Raw genomic sequence first — 18,233 nt, 5'->3', positions numbered from 1 at the left:
GCTAAGAAAACTAATGAATGTGGCTACACTAAACAACCGATTTTCAATGTAGACAAAACAGTCTTCTATTGGAAGAAAATGCTGTCTATGAGTTTCAGAGCTAGAAAGGAAAAGTCAATGCGTGGCTTCAAAATTTCAAAGGGTGGGCTGAGTCTCTCCTATTAGAGACTTATGCAGCTGGTGATTGAGTTGAAGCCAGTGCTCACTTACCATTCTGAAAATCCAAAAAATCCTTAAGAATTATGCTGCAACTACTCTGCATGTCCTCTATAAATGGAACAGAAAAGCCTGGGTGACAGTACATCTGTTTACAGCATGGTTTACTGAATATTTTAAGCCAACTGTGGAAGCCTGCTGTTGAGAAAAATAGTTGCTTTTCAAAATATCATTGCTGATTAACAATGTGCCTGATACCCTAAGAGTTCTGATGGAGATGTACAATGAGATTAATGTTGATTTCATGCCTGCTAAAAAAAAAAAAAAAAAAAAAAAAAAAAAAAAAAAACATTCATTCTAAAGCCCATGGATGAAGGAGTAATTTTAACTTTCAATCCTATTATTTAGGAAATCCATTTCATAAATTTATGGCAGCTATACATAGTCTATAGTGATTCCTCTGATAGAGCAAACGAAATTGAAAACCTTCTGGAAAGGATTCACCATTTTAAATGTAATTAAGAGCATTTGTGATTCACTGGAAGAGAAAATATCAACATTAACAAGAGTTTGGAACAAGTTGACTCCAATCCTTACATAGATGACTTTGGTGGCTCAAGTCTGGTGGAGGAAGTAACTGCAGATGTGGTTAAATAACAAGAAAATTAGAAGTGGTACCTGAAGATGTGACTGTATTACTGCAATCTCATTATAAAACTAACTATTGAGGAGTTGCTCCTTATGGATGAGCAAAGAAAATGGTTTGCTGAAATAGAATCTACTCCTGCTCAAGGTGCTATGAAGATTGTTGAAATGACAGCATAGAATTTAGTATATTAGTTAAACTTAGTTCATAAATCAGAGTTTTAATTTTAAAAGAAGATATACTATAGGTAAAATGCTATCAAATAACATTACATGCTACAAAAAATCATTCATGAGAGGAAGAGCCAGCACATACACAGATAAGGCACTCTCCTGCTGCATTGCTGAAGCTCAGAGGCTTGTGTAATCAGGACATTTTTTTTTTCCTGATGTTTTTCTGAAGCTGGTAAGCATGTTCCTCCCCATGCACTCTCTAGTTGCCTTGTTAAAGTGAATGGTTGCACACAATCCACAGAGGAGACACCCTTTGATTTAACCTGGTGGGCAAGAATGCAGGCATTCCAGACCTCCATGGAACCATAACAATCAGAAAGAGTTTTTGACAGACCACCATCAATAGGATAGTGCACAGACAGCAAACTAAAACACAACCGTAGTCTTCCTATGGAGAGGCCTATTTAGGTAGCCTGGAGTTTAGGCTTGAGGGACAGTCTTTAAGTTTCCCACAAATGTAGAGGCTAAGGAGGTACTCCCAGAAAATGTAGTCAGGGAGACACCATCCTTGTGCACACCTTTGGCTTCACTAGAGCTCAAGAACACTTCCTAGAAAATGTCTGACACCCATGCAGCCCCCAGGGGATAGCTTTAGATCTCCTGGTCTCAACACCAGCAGAGGTTATGATTATGGCCTCACAGGACTGCATATATTTATATATATTAAAAGCCGATGCCTGAGGGTCTGGCATTCAAGCAGCCTGAAACTAAGTGTTAAACGAGATTCCTCCCTTTGGATTACAACAGGTCGTGGCACACACTAAACAACAAGGGACTATTGAGAATAAACATGCAGTTTAGAAAATCAGAAAAGTTCAAGAAATAACCAAGAGTTAGAACAAGATTCGAATGAGAATAATTATCATCTATAAGGTCACTCCTTCAAGACTGAGAGGTAGATATTTTGCCTAAAACACAGAAATAAACACAAACAAAATAAGGAAAAGAGAAATACATTCCAAATTAAACAAGATAAACTTTCAGAAAAATATCTTAATGATATAAAGATAATTATAAAGAGTTCAAATACTCATTAAGATGCTCACCAAATGGGAAAAGAATGGATAAATACAACGAGAACTCCAAAAAAGATAGCATAACAAAGTAACAAACATATGTCATCAAGCTGAAGAATACAACTGAAATGAAAAATACACTACAGGATTCCACAGCAGTTTAGATTAAGCAGAACAGATTAGTGAGCTGAAAGATGTAGCAACGGACATCATGAGAGTAGTAAAATTTACTTATTTATTGTATGTTTATTATTTATTTATTTACAAGTACAGTTTTCCCCTTCATGATTTGTTGAAGAGACTACTTGGGTCTTTTGTCAAATATTACTTGATGATATATGCAGGAGTTTATTTCTGGGCACTCAATTCTGTTTCATTGGTTTACATATCTATTTTTATGCCATTACCATACTGTTTTGATTACTATAGCTTTGTAGTACAGTTTGAAACCAGAAAGTGTGACGCTTCAAGTTCTGGTCTTCTTTTTCTGGATCATTTTGGCTCTTCAGGGCCTTTTGTGACTCCATACAAACCTTAGAATTTTCTATTTCTGTGATATGCCTTTGGAACTTTGATAGGGATTCCACTAAACCTATGGATGGCTTTGAGTAGTATGGACATTTTAACAATATTAATTATTTCAATCCATGAACATGGGACACATTTCCATTTGATATCGTCTTCTTCCATTTCTTTCATCAAAGTTTTGTCGTTTTCAGTGTATAGATCTTTCATCTCATTGATTAAGTTTATGCCTCAATAACTTAAATTTCTTTATGTTATTGTGAATGGAATTATATTTTTCTTCAGATATTTTATTGTATATGTATAGAAACACAACTGTTTATTGGACATTGATTTACTACTTGACAACTTCACTGAATTTGTTTGGTAGATACAATTTTTTAGTAGCGTCTTTAGTATTTTCTATATACAGGACCATATTATTATCGGTGAAGACAGTTTTTCTCCTTTCTTACTGATTTGGATATTTATATATTTATCTTATTACTGTAAATGGGAGTTCCAGTACTATGTTGAACTGAGTGACAGTTTTGTCTTATTTTTCATCTCAGGTGAAAGTCTTTCAAAATTTTAGCATTATCTGTGGACTTGTATATGGTCTTTATTATGATAAGGTATCATAATAAATTTTTTGAGAGTTTATATAATGAAAAGCTTCTGTATTTTGTCAAGTGTTTTTTGTGCATTTATTGAGATGATCATAGGATTTGTATTTTTATGTCTTTATGTGGTTTCACATTTATTGATTTATATATGTTGAATAATTCTTGCATCTCAGATAAAATCCCACTTTCTCATGATGAATTATCTTTTTAATATGCTATTAAATTTGGTTTGGTAATATTTTGTTAAGATTTTGTGCATCTATATTTATGACAGATATTTGTAATTTTTTTTTCTTGTGGTATCCTTTTCTGACTTTGGTATCAGGGTAATGCTGCTTTTGTAGGATGAGTTTGAGAGTGTCTTCTCTACAATTGTGGGAGGTCTTTGAGAAATATTGCTGTTTAAATGTTTATTAGCATTTCTTTAAATGTTTATTAGCATTCACCAGTGAAGCAATCTCGTTTGGCGATTTTCTGTTTTGGGAGTTTTTGATTACTGATTCATCTCCATACTCTTATTGGTTTGTTCAGATTTTCTATTTTTTCATGTTTCAGTCTTGATTACATGTTAATAGGGATTTATCCATTGCATCTAGGTTATCCAGTTTGTTGGCTATAATTATTGATAGTAGTCTCTCATAATTATTTGTATTTCTGTGATAGTAGTCTCTGACAATTCTTTGTATTTATATGGTATCTGGTTGTATGTCTCCTCTTTTATTTCTGATTTCATTTGATTTCTTTTTCTGTTTTCTTGAGTTAGTATAGTTAAAGACTTGGGTTTTTTTACTATTTTTTTAAAAAGTCAGGTCTTAGTTTCATTGATTTTTTTCTGTTGTTTTTCTAGCCTCTATTTCATTTACTTCTTTGATGTTGGTTATTTCCTTCTACTAACTTTGAGCTTAGTTGTTGTTTTTTTCCTTCGTTCTATGAGGTATAAAATTAGGTTATTTCCATCGTTCATTCTGTTATTAATTTCTAGTTTCACACTATTGTGATCGGAAAAGATACTTGGTACGATTAAGGAACTTTTGTGCACTATTGGTGGAAATGTAACTTGGTACACCACTGTGGGAAACAGTATGAAAGGTACTCAAAAATTTGAAAATAAGAATACCATAGAATCCAATAATTCCACTTCTGGGTATTTACCCAAAGAAAGTGAAAACAATAATTCAAAAATATGTATGCAATTTTGTTTATTTCAGCATTATTTATAATAGCCAAGATAATGAAAGCAACCTAAGTGTCCATTTATATGTATTTATATAAATATAATGGAATTTTTTTATTCAGCCATGTAAAAGAATGGAATCTTGCCTTTTGCAATGACATAGATGGACCTACAGAGTATTATTCTAAGTGAAATAAGTCAGCCAGAGAAAGACAAATACCATATGATTTCACTCATATGTAGAATTTAAGAAACAAAACAGATGAGTAGAGAGTTGGGCAGGGGTAGAGAAAAGGAGGCAGATCAAGAAATAGTTTCTTAACTATGGAGAACAAACTGATGGTTACCAGAGGGGAGGTTGTTGGGGGATGGGTAAAATAGGTGATGGGGATTAAGGAATGCACTTGCTGAGATGAACATCAGGTATTGTATGGAAGTGCTGAATCATTATATTGTATGCCTGAAGCTAATATTATACTGTATGTCAATTAATTGGAATTTAAATAAAACTTAAAAAAAGACAAATGGATAAAGATGATTTTGCTCTTTTAAAATTTGTTAAGACTTGTTTTGTGACCTATCATTATCTACCCTGGAGAAAGTATAAATGAATATGTATTCTATTGCTTTTGGATGAGTTTCTGTATGTGTCTGTTAGGACCATTTAGTCTATGGTATGATTCAGATCAATTTCCTTATTGATTATCTGAATGATCCATTCATTGCTGAAAGAAGAGTATTGTGGTCCTGTACTATTATTGTATTGTTTTCTATTTCTCCCTTCACACCTCTTACTATTTGCTTAATATATTTAGCTGTTCTGAAGTTTGGTACATGAATAAATATTTATAATTGCTATATCTTCTTGATTAATTGATCCCTTACTATAATAACCTTCTGTTTATTGCTACTGTTTTTGGCTTAAAGTCTACTTTTCTGATTTCAGTATAGCTACTTCTGATCTCTTTTAGTTTCCATTTGCATGGAATATCTTTTGCCATCTCCCTACTTTGAATCTATATATGTCATTGAAGCTGAAGTGGGTCTCTCGTAGGCAGCAAATGGTTGAGTCTTATTTCTTAACCATTCAACCTCTCAAACCCTTTTTTTTTTTTAAGATTTATTTATTGAGAGAATGAGTGAGCAAAAGCATACATGTGAACAGGGAGAAGGACAAAGGGAGAGGGAGAGAATCTCAAACAGATTCCCCATTGAGTGTGGAGCCTGATGTGGGATTTGATCATGACCTGAGCAGAAATAGTCAGATGCTTAACCAACTAAACCACAAATGCAGTCCCATTCTATGCTTTTTAATTGACATATCCACTAACACTAAGAGTAATTATTGATAAATAAGGACTTACTAATGTCATCTTATGGTTTCATGGCTGTTTTAAAGTTCTATTTTTCTTTTATTCCTTTTTTGATTCCTTCCTTTATAAATTGATGATTGTCTTCTCTTTACCTATTTTGTTTCTATTTTAGATTTTTCTTTGTCATTCTTATAAGGTTTACATAAAGCATAAAACATTATAAAACATAAAGCATAAAACATAATAAAACAAATAATATATATAGGTTAACTTTGATTATATACAAAACCAATATTATTTTATTCCCCTTTTATGTTTTGATGTCAAAATTTATATTTTTTATTGTGTATCCATCAAAAATTGGTGAAACTGGGGCACCTAGATGGCTCAGTGGTTGAGCATATACCTTTGACTCAGTTCACGATATTGGGGGTCCTGGGATTGAGTCCCACATCGGGCTCCTCATAGGGAGTCTGCTTCTCCTTCTACCTATGTCTCTGTCTTTCTCTCTGTCTCTGTGTCTTTCATAAATAAATAAATAAATAAATAAAATCTTTAAAATAAACAAACAAAAAAATTGGTGAGACTATTACTATTTTTATACTTTTTGTCCTTTAACCTTTACTCTAGAGTTGAAAGCATACCATTATATTAAAATATTAGGATATTTTCAATCTGACTACATATCTTTGCCAATATGTTGTATATTTTCATATGTTTATATGTTACTAATTAGCATTCTTTTGTTTCAGCTTGAAGAAAACTTTTCAGCATTTCTTATAAGGCAGGATTGGTGGTGATACAGTTCCTCAGCTTTTGTTTGTTTGTTAGGGTAAAATCTTTATCACATTTTCAATTCAGAAGGACAACTTTGCTGGTTAAAGCATTAAAGCATTCTTCCTTGGAAGTTTCTTACTTTTAGTATTTTAAATATTCATCCCATTCTCTCCTGGCCTGTAAGATATCTTCTCAGAAACCTACTGATAGCACTAGGGGAATTTCTTGTCTGAATGAATTTTTTTTCCCTTGCTTATATAATTCTCTGTCTTTGGTATTAAAAAGTTTTATTATTATTTGTCTTAAAGAAGAGCATTTAGATTGAAATTTTGAGGTGACCTGTTTGCTTTATGAACTTGGATGTCCAAATCTCTTCCTAGGTTTGGGAATTTCTCAGCAGTTATTTCTTTAAATAAGCTTTCCATTCCTTTCTACCCCTCGTCTTCCAGGAATCCAATAATACATATGTTATATCTTTTCATGTTGTTCCATAACTCTCACAGACTTTCTTGATTCTTCTTCCTTCTGTTTTTTTTTCTTTTTGCACTTCTGATGAAATAATTTCAACTGATATTTCTTTTAGCTCACTGATTCTCTCTTCAGCTTGTTCAAGTTTGCTGTTGAAGGTCTCTATTGAATTCTTTAGTCATATATTTCAACTACTACTTTTTTAGGGTTTTTTTTCTTTTTTTTTTCCTTCTCCTTATTGAGCTTCTCACTTTGTTCTCATATTTATCCCTGGTATTATCATTAAATTGTTTATCTGTATTCTCTTGTAGCTCTCTGAGTATCTATAGAGCAGTTACTTTGAGTTCTTCATTGAATAATTACTTGATCACCATTTGTTTTAGGACAGTTACTGGAGGTTTACTATATTCCTTTGCCGGAGACATTTCCTGATTCTTCAGGATCCCTGTATACTTGCATAGGTGTCTATACATTTAAAGATGTGGTCACCTCTTCCAGAATGTATGTACCAATTTTAAAAAGGGGAGGATTTCACCTGTGAATGGAGCACACTTGATCATCCTATGATCCTGGGCCTGATGGTGCAGAGTACCAAGTGTAGGGCCACACAGTGGCACAGGATCCAGGGAGATGTAATGCCTTTTTGGTTCAGGCCACTGGGGTCTTCCTTATTAACAACTGTATGGTCCTTCTGAGCACCCTATGGGATCTATAGTTGCTGCAAGTGTTGTTTGGGCACTTCCAGGAACAATAGTTCAGGGTGAGCTTAAGCAATGGTGATTGCTAGACCAAGTGGTGTGAACACTTTTGGCTGCAGTGCCCAGCTGCAAGTGCCTATGTATTGGCAGAGATCAGTCTCAGAGACACTTAGGGTGATCAGGGTCAGGGAAGATAGCAAGGGCCAGTGCCAACTATGGGCTCACAGGAAGCGGTAGTGAATCTGGGTGTGTTTGCTTTCATGGCTTTACACTCCATCTCCAGTTGTGCATGCTTCAGCAGAGGCTAGTGATGGGCCTTTGGCTAAGAGACATCCAGATACACAGTTGGAGGAACTCTCTTCAGCTGCACTGATAAAGTGTTTGTATTTAGAATATACAAAAAAATTATATTAAGGATATATAAAGAATCCCTGAAACAATAAAAAGCAAACAGCCTTACAAAAAGTGAACAAAATACTTTAATTGAAAATTCATCAAAGAAGATAAGATAGATGACAAATAAGCTCATGTACAATTGCCCAGCATCATTTTTCATTGGGAAAATTAAATCAAAATTAAATATAATTACCTCTCTATTAGAAATTGGTTAAATGTAAACCAATACATACATACATGACTGCTGTTGTAATGTAAAATTGTAGTTTCACAGTTTCTTAAGAAGATAAACATTCATCTATCATATAATCCAGTCATTTCATTATTTACTGAAGACATAGAATCCTTATGCCAATACAAAGCTTTGTATATAAATATTTATAACAGCTTTATTTGTAATATATAAAATCTGAAATAACCCAAATGTAAATCAACAGGTGACTTATATACAAAGTGTTGTATATTCAAATACATTACTATTGAACAATAAAATGGAATGAGCTATATAGTTATATGAACCAATGTGGATGAATTTCAGCATTACCTTATGTGAAAAAAATCGAGATTAAAAAGAATACTGTTTAATATTAAATTGTAGAACATGCAGATAGAGCAGTGGCTGCCCATGTGGAGGAGTGCTAGCATGATGAGTTTATAAAGGTGCAAGAGGAAACTTTTGCAGATGGTGGATATATTCATTATTCTGATTAAAGTGATGATTTCATGGGTGTAATAAACTTATCAAATAAATTTTAAATGTATGTATTTATTATATGTCAGAAATACCTCCAAGATGTTAAAGTAACAAAATTTAAATGGTAAATGAGAATATTCACACTATTTTGTTGTCAAGTCTCAGGCACTAGTTAAACCTATCTTATTTACTTAACAAGTAAAAATTTATAAGAATTTTACATTAAATGGAGAAAAGCCACAGAGGTCAAACAAAACAATCTTTAAAGTGTTTGCCTAATTGGGGCATATATTTTATCAAATTTTATCCATATGTACAATTAAAATGTTTATATTTTATTGTATATAAAGAATAAGTATACTTTAAAAAAAGGAAGTACTGTATATATGAAATATCCAAGACTCCCATCCTCTGTTAACGGGAATATAATTGTTACAACAATTTAGGAAAATCTTTTGAAAATTTACTAATGTTTACTATATGCATATGCTATGAATAAAGACTGCTACTCTAATCACATATATCTATTGAGAGCTATGTGTATATAAGTTGATTAAAGGACACGTAGTAGAATATTCATAGCAGCACTATTCATAATACTCATCATTGCAAATTACTTAAATACCCATAAGGAACAGAATGCATTAATGGCTGCTGTTTCTGTGCAAATATATAACATACAGTGAGGTGAATGAACATTTTACAATTATAAACAACAATGTGGGTGAATTCCAAAATAGGTAATAATGAGCAAGAAAAAAAAGACAAATATGTATATACAATATAATTCTATTTACATTAAGCTTAAAATTTGTAAAATATTGATTCATGCTCTTAGAGACCAAAATAGTAAGTATCTTTGGGAAGGATAATGATGGGAAAAAATCAGACTGGGAGTTCTGAGGTACTGGTAATATGCTTCCTGGATTTGATATTGGTTACATGGATGTGTTTAATTTAGAAAATCCTTTGAGCTGTACAATTATGGCATACATTCAATTCTGTTTGCATGTAATACTTCAGCAAAAAACTAGCTAAATAAACAATAATATAAGATATTTGCAAACTTTGGAAAGAAATGATGATTAAAAATGTCCTGAGGATTCTCTTGGATTCTGGCAGGATCTGTTTTTTTTGTTTGTTTGTTTATTTTTTTAAAAAAGATTTTATTTATTTATTCATGAGAGACACAGAGAGAGAGAGGCAGAGACACAGGCAGAGGAGAAGCAGGCTCCATGCAGGGAGCCTGACGTGGGACCCGATCCCCCCTGGGCCGAAGGCAGACGCTAAACCTCTGAGCCACCGGGGCTGCCCTGGCAGGATCTGTTTTGAAATCTGGATTTCAGGGATCCCTGGGTGCGCAGCAGTTTAGCACCTGCCTTTGGCCCAGGGCATGATCCTGGAAACCTGGGATTGAATGCCATGGAGCCTGCTTCTCCCTCTGCCTCTCTCTCTCTCTCTATCATAAATAAATAAAAATAAAAAAAAATGAAATCTGGATTTCAAATAAGAAATTTTTCCATTTCATTGATAATACATTTATATATTATGCACTTTGTGATTCACATAATGCTTTAATTTTTAAGTGCAAGAAATAACAATATACTTGTCTTTCTCTGACTTAATTCATTTAACATGATAGTCTCTCCCTCCATCCATGTTGTGAATGGCAAGACTTTATTCTTTTTTATGGCTGGATAATATTCCATTGCATATAAATACATACACACACACTCACAAATATAGCATAACTGTTTTTTTTTTTCTTTTTCAAGTTTTCACTTGAATTCCAGTTAGTTAAATGCAGTGTAATATTAGTTTCAGGTATATACCTTTATGCATTTTCATCTACACTGTATGTCAACTATACTGGAATTGAAATTAAAATACAATTAGATATAATTAAATTAGATACAATTAAATTAAAATAATAAAGTATAATGTGAATAGAATAAATCTAGGGGGATGAAAACCCCTAATACCCATGGAGGTGGCCTGAGGCATGAGTGAAACATATAAAAGGATTAAGAGTACATGTATCTTGATGAGAGCTGCGTAATAAATGGAATTGTTGAATCACTCAATTGTAATCTGAAATGAATATAACACTGTATGCTAAGTATACTAGAATTATATTTTTAAACTTCAAAAAATTAGAAAAAAAGAATGAACAGAAGGGCATATGTTATAGAATGTCAATAAGATGGAAAAACACACATACTCACATTATATATAAGTATACAGATATAGATACAAATAAAGTATACATATGGATTTTATTTAGATGCACAAAACACAATCCATTTAAATATGATTTTCTTCAAGAAGAGAAACTGTAACTTAGCACGGGTAGGGGAAGGGGGTTTTCACAGAATATCTTTCTAAATTTTTAAATTAAATCCTATTAATTTGTGACTTTTAACAAACATTGATATCATAAATATACTGAATATAGTAAGCAGTGCTCAAACATGTATACAGTTACCATAATAATTAAACAAATATGCATAAAAAAATAAGAAATGTGATGACAGTGCTGTTGTTGCCTAGGATTATGACCTTAAATGTTCTTTTATTTTCCTCTGTAAGAATTTGCAATGTATTAAGATTTCAATTATTTATATAAATATTGTATATATATATATATAATTTTTAAATTGAAAGAAATATGTTTATTTAAATATTTAGTGAGATATCCACTGATGTCTATGTTTAATTTATAGATATAATTTTTATTAAAGAAGACTACAATGCACAGCAGAATAACTGGCTTATTCTGAGTTTCTACATTGTTTTGCCATTTATCATAATATTCACCATTATGATCATAAAACGAAATGAAATGAGAAAGTCATGCAAAAGAGAGAATGCAGAATATGAAGGGTAAATATGAATATGAAAATAATTTGATTTAAATTGCACTGTTCATTGACCAGTGAAATAAATTCATAGTTACATAACAATGATATTCATTCCTAAGTATGCACTATTTTTAGTGCATATTCCTATGTAAATGGTATTTTATAGTTTTTTTCAATAGATTGTTGCTAGCATATTGCAGAAAGTCAAAATTTTTGCTCTTCTAGAATTGTTTTTTTTTCATGAAAATGTAGGTTTATTTTTTTTATTTTTAAAGATTTTATTTATTTATCCATAGAGAGAGAGAGAGAGGCAGAGACACAGGCAAAGAGAAAAGCAAGTGCCAAGCAGGGAACCTGACGTGGAACTCGATCTTGGGTCCAGGATCACCCGGGACCCCAGGCTGCAGGCTGCACCAAACTGCTGTGCCACCGGGGCTGCCTGAAAATTTAGTGTTTAGATGTTGTATTAAAACTTTCTTTAATTCCTGGAACCTCAAAATGTCTCTCTTTAGTAGTTTCAAATACTGTGAAAAAAGTATCTTCAGAATTCCTTTGAAATTAGGTACTTTTTCTTATAAATTTCTATAGGCTTTTTAAATTTTTTAAATTTAAATTCAATTTAATTTACATATAGTATATTATTAGTTTCAGAGGTAGAATTTAGTGATTCATTAGTTACATATAACACCCAGTACTCATTCCATCAAGTACTCTCCTTAATGTCTATCACCCAGTTACCATATCCCCCTACCCACTTCCCCTCCAGCAACCTTGTTTGTTTCCTATAGTTGAGAGCCCCCTACGGTCTGTCTCCCTCTGTTTTTATCTTATTTTTGCTTCCCTTCTTCTAGGTTCACCTGTTTTGGTTCTTAAATTCCACATATGACTGAAGTCATATTGTATTTGTCTTTCTCTGACTTATTTCACTAGTTTCATCCATGTCATTGAAAATGGCAAGATTTCACTCTTTTTGATAGTCGAGTAATAGTCCATTGTGTGTATATATATATATATATATATATATATATATATACACCACATCTTGCTCAATAATGTACTCAGCATCAGGGAAATACAAATCAAAACTACATGCTATTCTTACATTTGTCAATCTTATCTTCTGGTGACCATATAGTTAACTCATTGAAGGCAAGAAACCTTCATAGAAGTCCTTAAGAATGCCCTTTCAGTCCTTGCTTTCTATGACACACCCAGTCTTTGATTGGAGTGAACTTATGCAAAAATAATAGAGAAAACTGGGCTGTCCAGGTGGCTCAGCAGTTTAGCGCCGCCTTTGGCCTGGGGTGTGATACTAGGGACCCCGGCACGTCAGGCTGTCTGCGTGGATCTACATAAAGCCTGCTTCTCTTTCTGCCCGTGTCTCTGCCTTTCTCTCTGTGTCTCTCATGAATAAATGAATAAAAAAATATTAAAAAAAATAATAGATAAAACATTGGATCTTCAGGATGCCTGGTTGGATCTTCAGGATGCCTGGGTAGCTCAGCAGTTGAGTGTCTGCCTTTGGCTCAGGGCTTGAACCTGGAGTCTAGGGATCAAGACTCTCATGGGCTCCCTGTGTGAAGACTACTTCTCCCTCTGCCTGTGTCTCTGCATCTTTATGTCTCTAATGAATAAATAAATAAAATCTTTTTTAAAAGATTGAATTTCCTTACAAAATATGGCAATCAGGATCACTTATTCTGTCCTTCATAAAAATAGTCATTAAATGAATAAAATAGCATACTAATAAAGTGTTATATTAAGTTAAACCCTGATAAAAACTAGAAACCAGCATAGTGGTTTTCAAAAATTAAGGAAAGCTCCAGCAAGTCTGGCAAAGTTAAAGAAGAATACTAGGAATAGCCTTGGTATTTCTGGGGGCTTCAAACAACTGGGAGGTTTTTCAAATCCATATCTAAGACCAAGATTTCATAAGGGTACATGAGATAGGTGATGATAATTGTATCTAATATTGTGTTTCTTATATTTTTAAAATTACTAGTGAGGCTGCAAATCTTTATTTTCATTTGGGCCATACTGGTTTTCTTTCTACATGGAAGTTACTTTTCATATCATTTGACCTCTTCTCCCTGTTTGTTTATATTTTATCTTTTACAAAAGTTGTATACACACACACATACACATATAGTTTGCTAATGTTTTTTTTATATATGAATATTCTTGCTGGGTTTTTATTGAATTTATAAAGTAATTGGAAAATTGATAGATTTAACTATTGCATATTTCTATTCATTCTGGAATATGTAAAACAGAAATAAGTTAAAAAACATCAAATAATTTTTCATCACATAAAGGAATAATTATTGACTTGCATTGATACATTGAATATGTGTGTGAACTGTTAAAAACATATAAGAAGCACACAATACAGTATGAGTTAAAAACATCAACGTGAACACTCATATGTCCTCCAACAAATTAAGATGAAGATATCACCAGTAACACTATCCAGTTCTGGACTTCTCTTTATAGGAAGAGTTTTAGCTATTGTTTCAATGTGTTTATTTGTTGTAATTTATTCACATTTTATGTTCTTTCCTGAGTCACCTTTGGAAATTTGTGTCTTCTAGGAATATTATTTCATAAAAATTATAATTTTTTATTACATAAAGTTGTTCATAGTATTTTTTGCAATTATTTTAATTTCTGTAGGACCAGTAATGAATTCTTAAATTTCATTTCTGGTTTTGCTTGTGTATAATCTCTTTTTTTCTCCCAAATATAGTTTAAGCTTTCTTAATTTTCATGCTCACCACTGTTGTATTGTCTTCCTCCTTGCAGTATTTCTGCCAATCTTAATGAAATTTCTTTGTATGTGATAAGTTATTTATTCTTACTACTTTCAAGATTATTTTTTGTCCATGTCTTTCAAAATGTTGACTATCATGTGTCTAGTTATGTATCTTTGTGCTTTTCCAACTTGGAATTCATTGAACTTCTTGGATTTTGATGGTTTCTCATCATATTTGGGAAATTATCAGCCATTAAATCTTCATATATGTACTTTTTTCTCCTATATCTCTCTATTCCTTTTAGAATCCATTAGTTATATACCAGGGCTTTTCGTGGTGTCTACATTTATGTGAAGCTCTTCTCATTTTTCAAAAAGTTTTCCTCTTTTTCTAAGTATTTATCAGCATGGACCTGTGTTAAAGTTAGTTAAGTCACCCACAAACTCAAATCTACTGCTGAGCCTTTTGACTTTTTTATTTTAGTTATTTACTTTCACCTCCATAATTTCCATTTGTTTGTTTTTTATAATTTTGACACTTTTGATATCCTTTTTTTAAATTGAGGTATGATTGATATACAGTATTATATTAGTTTTAGGTGTATAACATAATGTTTTATATCTGTATACATTGTAAAATAATGACCACAGTTAAGTCTAGTTAATCAGTTGTACCTTCTATTTCATTTCTGATTCATTTTTAATTCTCTCTTTTTTTCTCAGTGAGTGTAGTAAAACTTTATGTTTATCTTTTCAGAGAAACAGCTTTTAGTTTTATTGTTTTTTATCAGTTGTCTTTTCAGTCTCCAGTTCATTTATTTCTGTTATTATCTTTGTTATTTCATTGTTTTTACCAACACCAAGCTTTGTTTGTTCTTTTTATAATTTCTTCAGATGTAAAGTTATGCTATTTATTTGAGATTTTTCATGTTCTTGATGTAGGCATTTATTGCTATGAAATTCCCACTAAGAAATGCTTTTGTTGCAGCCCATAAACTTGGTAGGTCTTATTTTCATTTTTATTTGTCTCAGGTATTATTTAAATTCTCTTTTAATTTCTTCTTTGACTCATTGGCTGTTCAGTAGTATATTGTTTAATCTCCACATATTTATGAACTTTCTAGTTTTCTTCTTGTAACTGTTCTCTAGTTTTACACTATTGTGATCAGAAAAGATGCTTGATATTATTTTATTCCTTAAATGTATTAAGACCTTTTCATAGTTTAATATATCATTATCCTGGAGCATTAGATCGAGATCTATCATATCTACATATCTATAGCTTAACATATGATATAACTTTGATCTATCTTAAAGTTCTGTGTGCACTTGAGAAAATATGCATTCCCTTTCTCTTGCATAGAATGTTCTGTATATATCTGTTAAGTCCATCTGGTCTAATATATCATTTCAGGCAGTTTCCTTAATAGTCTTTCTGTCTGATGTTCTCTCCATTGATGCAAAGGGAGTTCTGAAGTCCTGTACTACTATTGCATTGCTATATCTCCCTTCAGGTCTGTTGTTGTTTGCTTTATATATTTAAGTGCATTAAAAACGTTATATCCTCTTTGGATTTACCTCTTTATCATTTTGTAATCTCTTTCTTTGTCTCTATTATAATATTTGCTTTAAGGTCTCTTTTGTACACCCTAGCTTTCTTTTGTTGTATTGTTATTCTATATTGGGTGAGACATTATTACAAAGCTTTTTCTTGTTTTTCATGGTTTCCTTTAGTTCATGGAACATATTTATGACAACTGCATTAAAGTTTTTTTCTTCTAAATCTGACAACTGCTATCTCTTAGGTAATTTGCGTTTCCTGCTTTTTTCCCTGGATGTAGGTAACACTTTCCTATTTCTTTGCAGTCTGTAACATTTTTATTGGAAACTGGAAATTTTGGATAATACATTATCACAATAGCAATTTTGGATACTTATGCCCACCCTCCTACACACCCATTTAAGGCTTCTTATTCTTAATTTTTGTTTGTTTAATGACTTAACTGGAAGATTTCATTGAAATAAATTTTCACTGTAATGTGATGCCTCCATGCAGCTCCTCAGATGGCACAAATTGCCCTATTGTCTGATCCAATTATCCTACCACTTTTGCAAGTGTAGCCTTTGAGGCTTGTTTCTCTCTGACCCCAAAAGGACTTTTCTTAGCTGTCTATTTTTCTGGCTTGCTCTGTTAAAAATTTAGATGGTCTTTAATTTAGCTTGTTCTCATGAATTGCTAGCCTTGTTTACCAAAATAATCTTCACAGTGTATGACAGTGTCCTTAGGTTTGAACTGCTTCACCTTCTGTTCCCAATAAATCATTTACCTGTAGAGAGCTACAGATCCAATTTCACTCTTGGGCATTTATCTCTGAGAAATGAAAATCATTTTTTTTTTCACAAAAACTTGAACACAAATGTTCATAACAACCTAATACATAATCGCCCAAATCTGGAACTTAAGGTCATTCAATGTATAAGTCATTACACAATCTATGGTAAATCCATACTACCACATACTACACAGTAATAAAAGAAAACAAAATATTGAAAGAAACAATTTTGAGGACACAAAGGGAATTATGCTAAGTGAAACAAAGCCCTTTTCAAAAGCTTATATACCCTATGATTCCATCTATATAAAATTTTTGTCATATTAAAAATTACAGGTTTGGAAAATAGATTAGTAGTTGACAAGAATTAGGGATAATGGGGAAAGTAGGTGATTATGTCTATAAGAGTAGCAGTAAAAACTTTTGTTGATGCTATACTTCTCCATATGATGTGATTATAGTTACATGAAACTACACATGTGATCAAGTTGCATAGAATTACACACACATACACACATGAATGCATGTGTAAATGGTGCAATCTGAGTAATCTCTGGGTTGTATCAATGTCAATTATCTTGCTTTCATATTACTGTATAGTTAGGCAAGATGTTAATATGGGAGAGACTTAGTAAAGTGTACATTAAACCTTTCTATACATATCTTTTCAACTTGCTATGAACATAAACCTACTTAAAAATTTTAAATGTTTAAAAAAATGGATCATGGACTGAATCTAATAAGTTAAATTATGCAACTTTCTGAAGAAAATATGAAAAACTCTGTGGACTTAGGACTAGACCAAGAGTTCTTTGACATGACAACAAATCATGATCCATAAGGAAAATCTGTAGGTGGTCAAAATTAAAGATATTTGATCTGAAAAGTACCTTGTAGAGAAGACAAAAAGACATGCCTCAATCTGGTAGAATGTATTTGCAAACCGTATATCCAATAAAGATTTTCTATCTATAATATATTTTTAAAAATTCAAAACCAATAGTTTAAAAAATTGGTTTAAAAAGGCAAAGACAGGGATCCCTGGGTGGCTCAGTGGTTTGGCGCCTGCCTTCGGCCCAGGGCATGATCCTGGAGTCCCGGGATGGATTCCCACATCATGCTCCCTGCATGGAGCCTGCTTCTCTCTTTGCCTGTGTCTCTGCCTCTTGCTCTCTCTGTGTCTCTCATGCATAAATAAATAAAATCTTTTAAAAAAAAGGCAAAGACATGGAGAGTATATACAGATGGCAAGCAAGCACATTAAGTTATGTTTAACATAATTAGTCACTGGAGTAATGTAAAGTCACAATAAGATATCACACTTTTCCTAATAGATTAAGATAAAAAATTAGTAATAATAGCAAATATTGATGAGGATACAGAAAATTCATTCATGATACATTCCTGAAGGAAATGCAAAACAGTATAGCTACTAAGATATACAATTTGTTAGCCTTATCATACAACCTGGCAATTTCACTGTTAGGTATTTACCCTAGAAAGAACTTTTACATATATGCAAAAAAAACTACACATAAACATCCATAGCTATTTATTATAAATTCATGTTATTTGTAATAGTTAAA

The 18,233-nt window shown here is 32.3% G+C and overlaps 1 protein-coding gene and 1 long non-coding RNA gene across 19 annotated transcripts in view; one reads left to right on the top strand and one right to left on the bottom strand.

Moving 5' to 3' along the window:
- LOC140604883 (disintegrin and metalloproteinase domain-containing protein 18-like) overlaps positions 1 to 18,233 on the top strand; it is a 183,340-nt gene that overhangs the window by 144,592 nt on the left and 20,515 nt on the right. For 3 of the 16 annotated variants that reach the window (XR_012007698.1, XR_012007701.1, XR_012007700.1), the window contains one exon: positions 11,425 to 11,563. The exons of 2 other annotated variants lie outside the window; for them this stretch is intronic. Coding sequence is in view for 11 of the 14 variants with exons in the window: in XM_072776563.1 (XP_072632664.1) it covers positions 11,425 to 11,584; positions 11,859 to 12,150 (452 nt within the window). In the remaining 3 variants the exon portion in view is untranslated. Of the gene's footprint in view, positions 1 to 11,424; positions 11,585 to 11,858; positions 12,570 to 18,233 lie in introns of those variants that run through there. 11 more of the 16 variants (XM_072776564.1, XM_072776562.1, XM_072776556.1 and 8 more) reach the window with 9 other exon arrangements.
- The window catches only part of LOC140604889 (uncharacterized), a 122,825-nt gene that overhangs the window by 95,572 nt on the left and 9,020 nt on the right, over positions 1 to 18,233 (bottom strand). The gene's annotated exons all lie outside the window — the stretch shown is intronic.

Source organism: Canis lupus, chromosome 15 (genome assembly GCF_048164855.1).
Source record: "Canis lupus baileyi chromosome 15, mCanLup2.hap1, whole genome shotgun sequence".
Classification (NCBI taxonomy): domain Eukaryota; kingdom Metazoa; phylum Chordata; class Mammalia; order Carnivora; family Canidae; genus Canis; species Canis lupus.
Note: the sequence above shows the minus strand (reverse complement) of the source record. Positions and strands in the feature narration are given on the sequence as shown.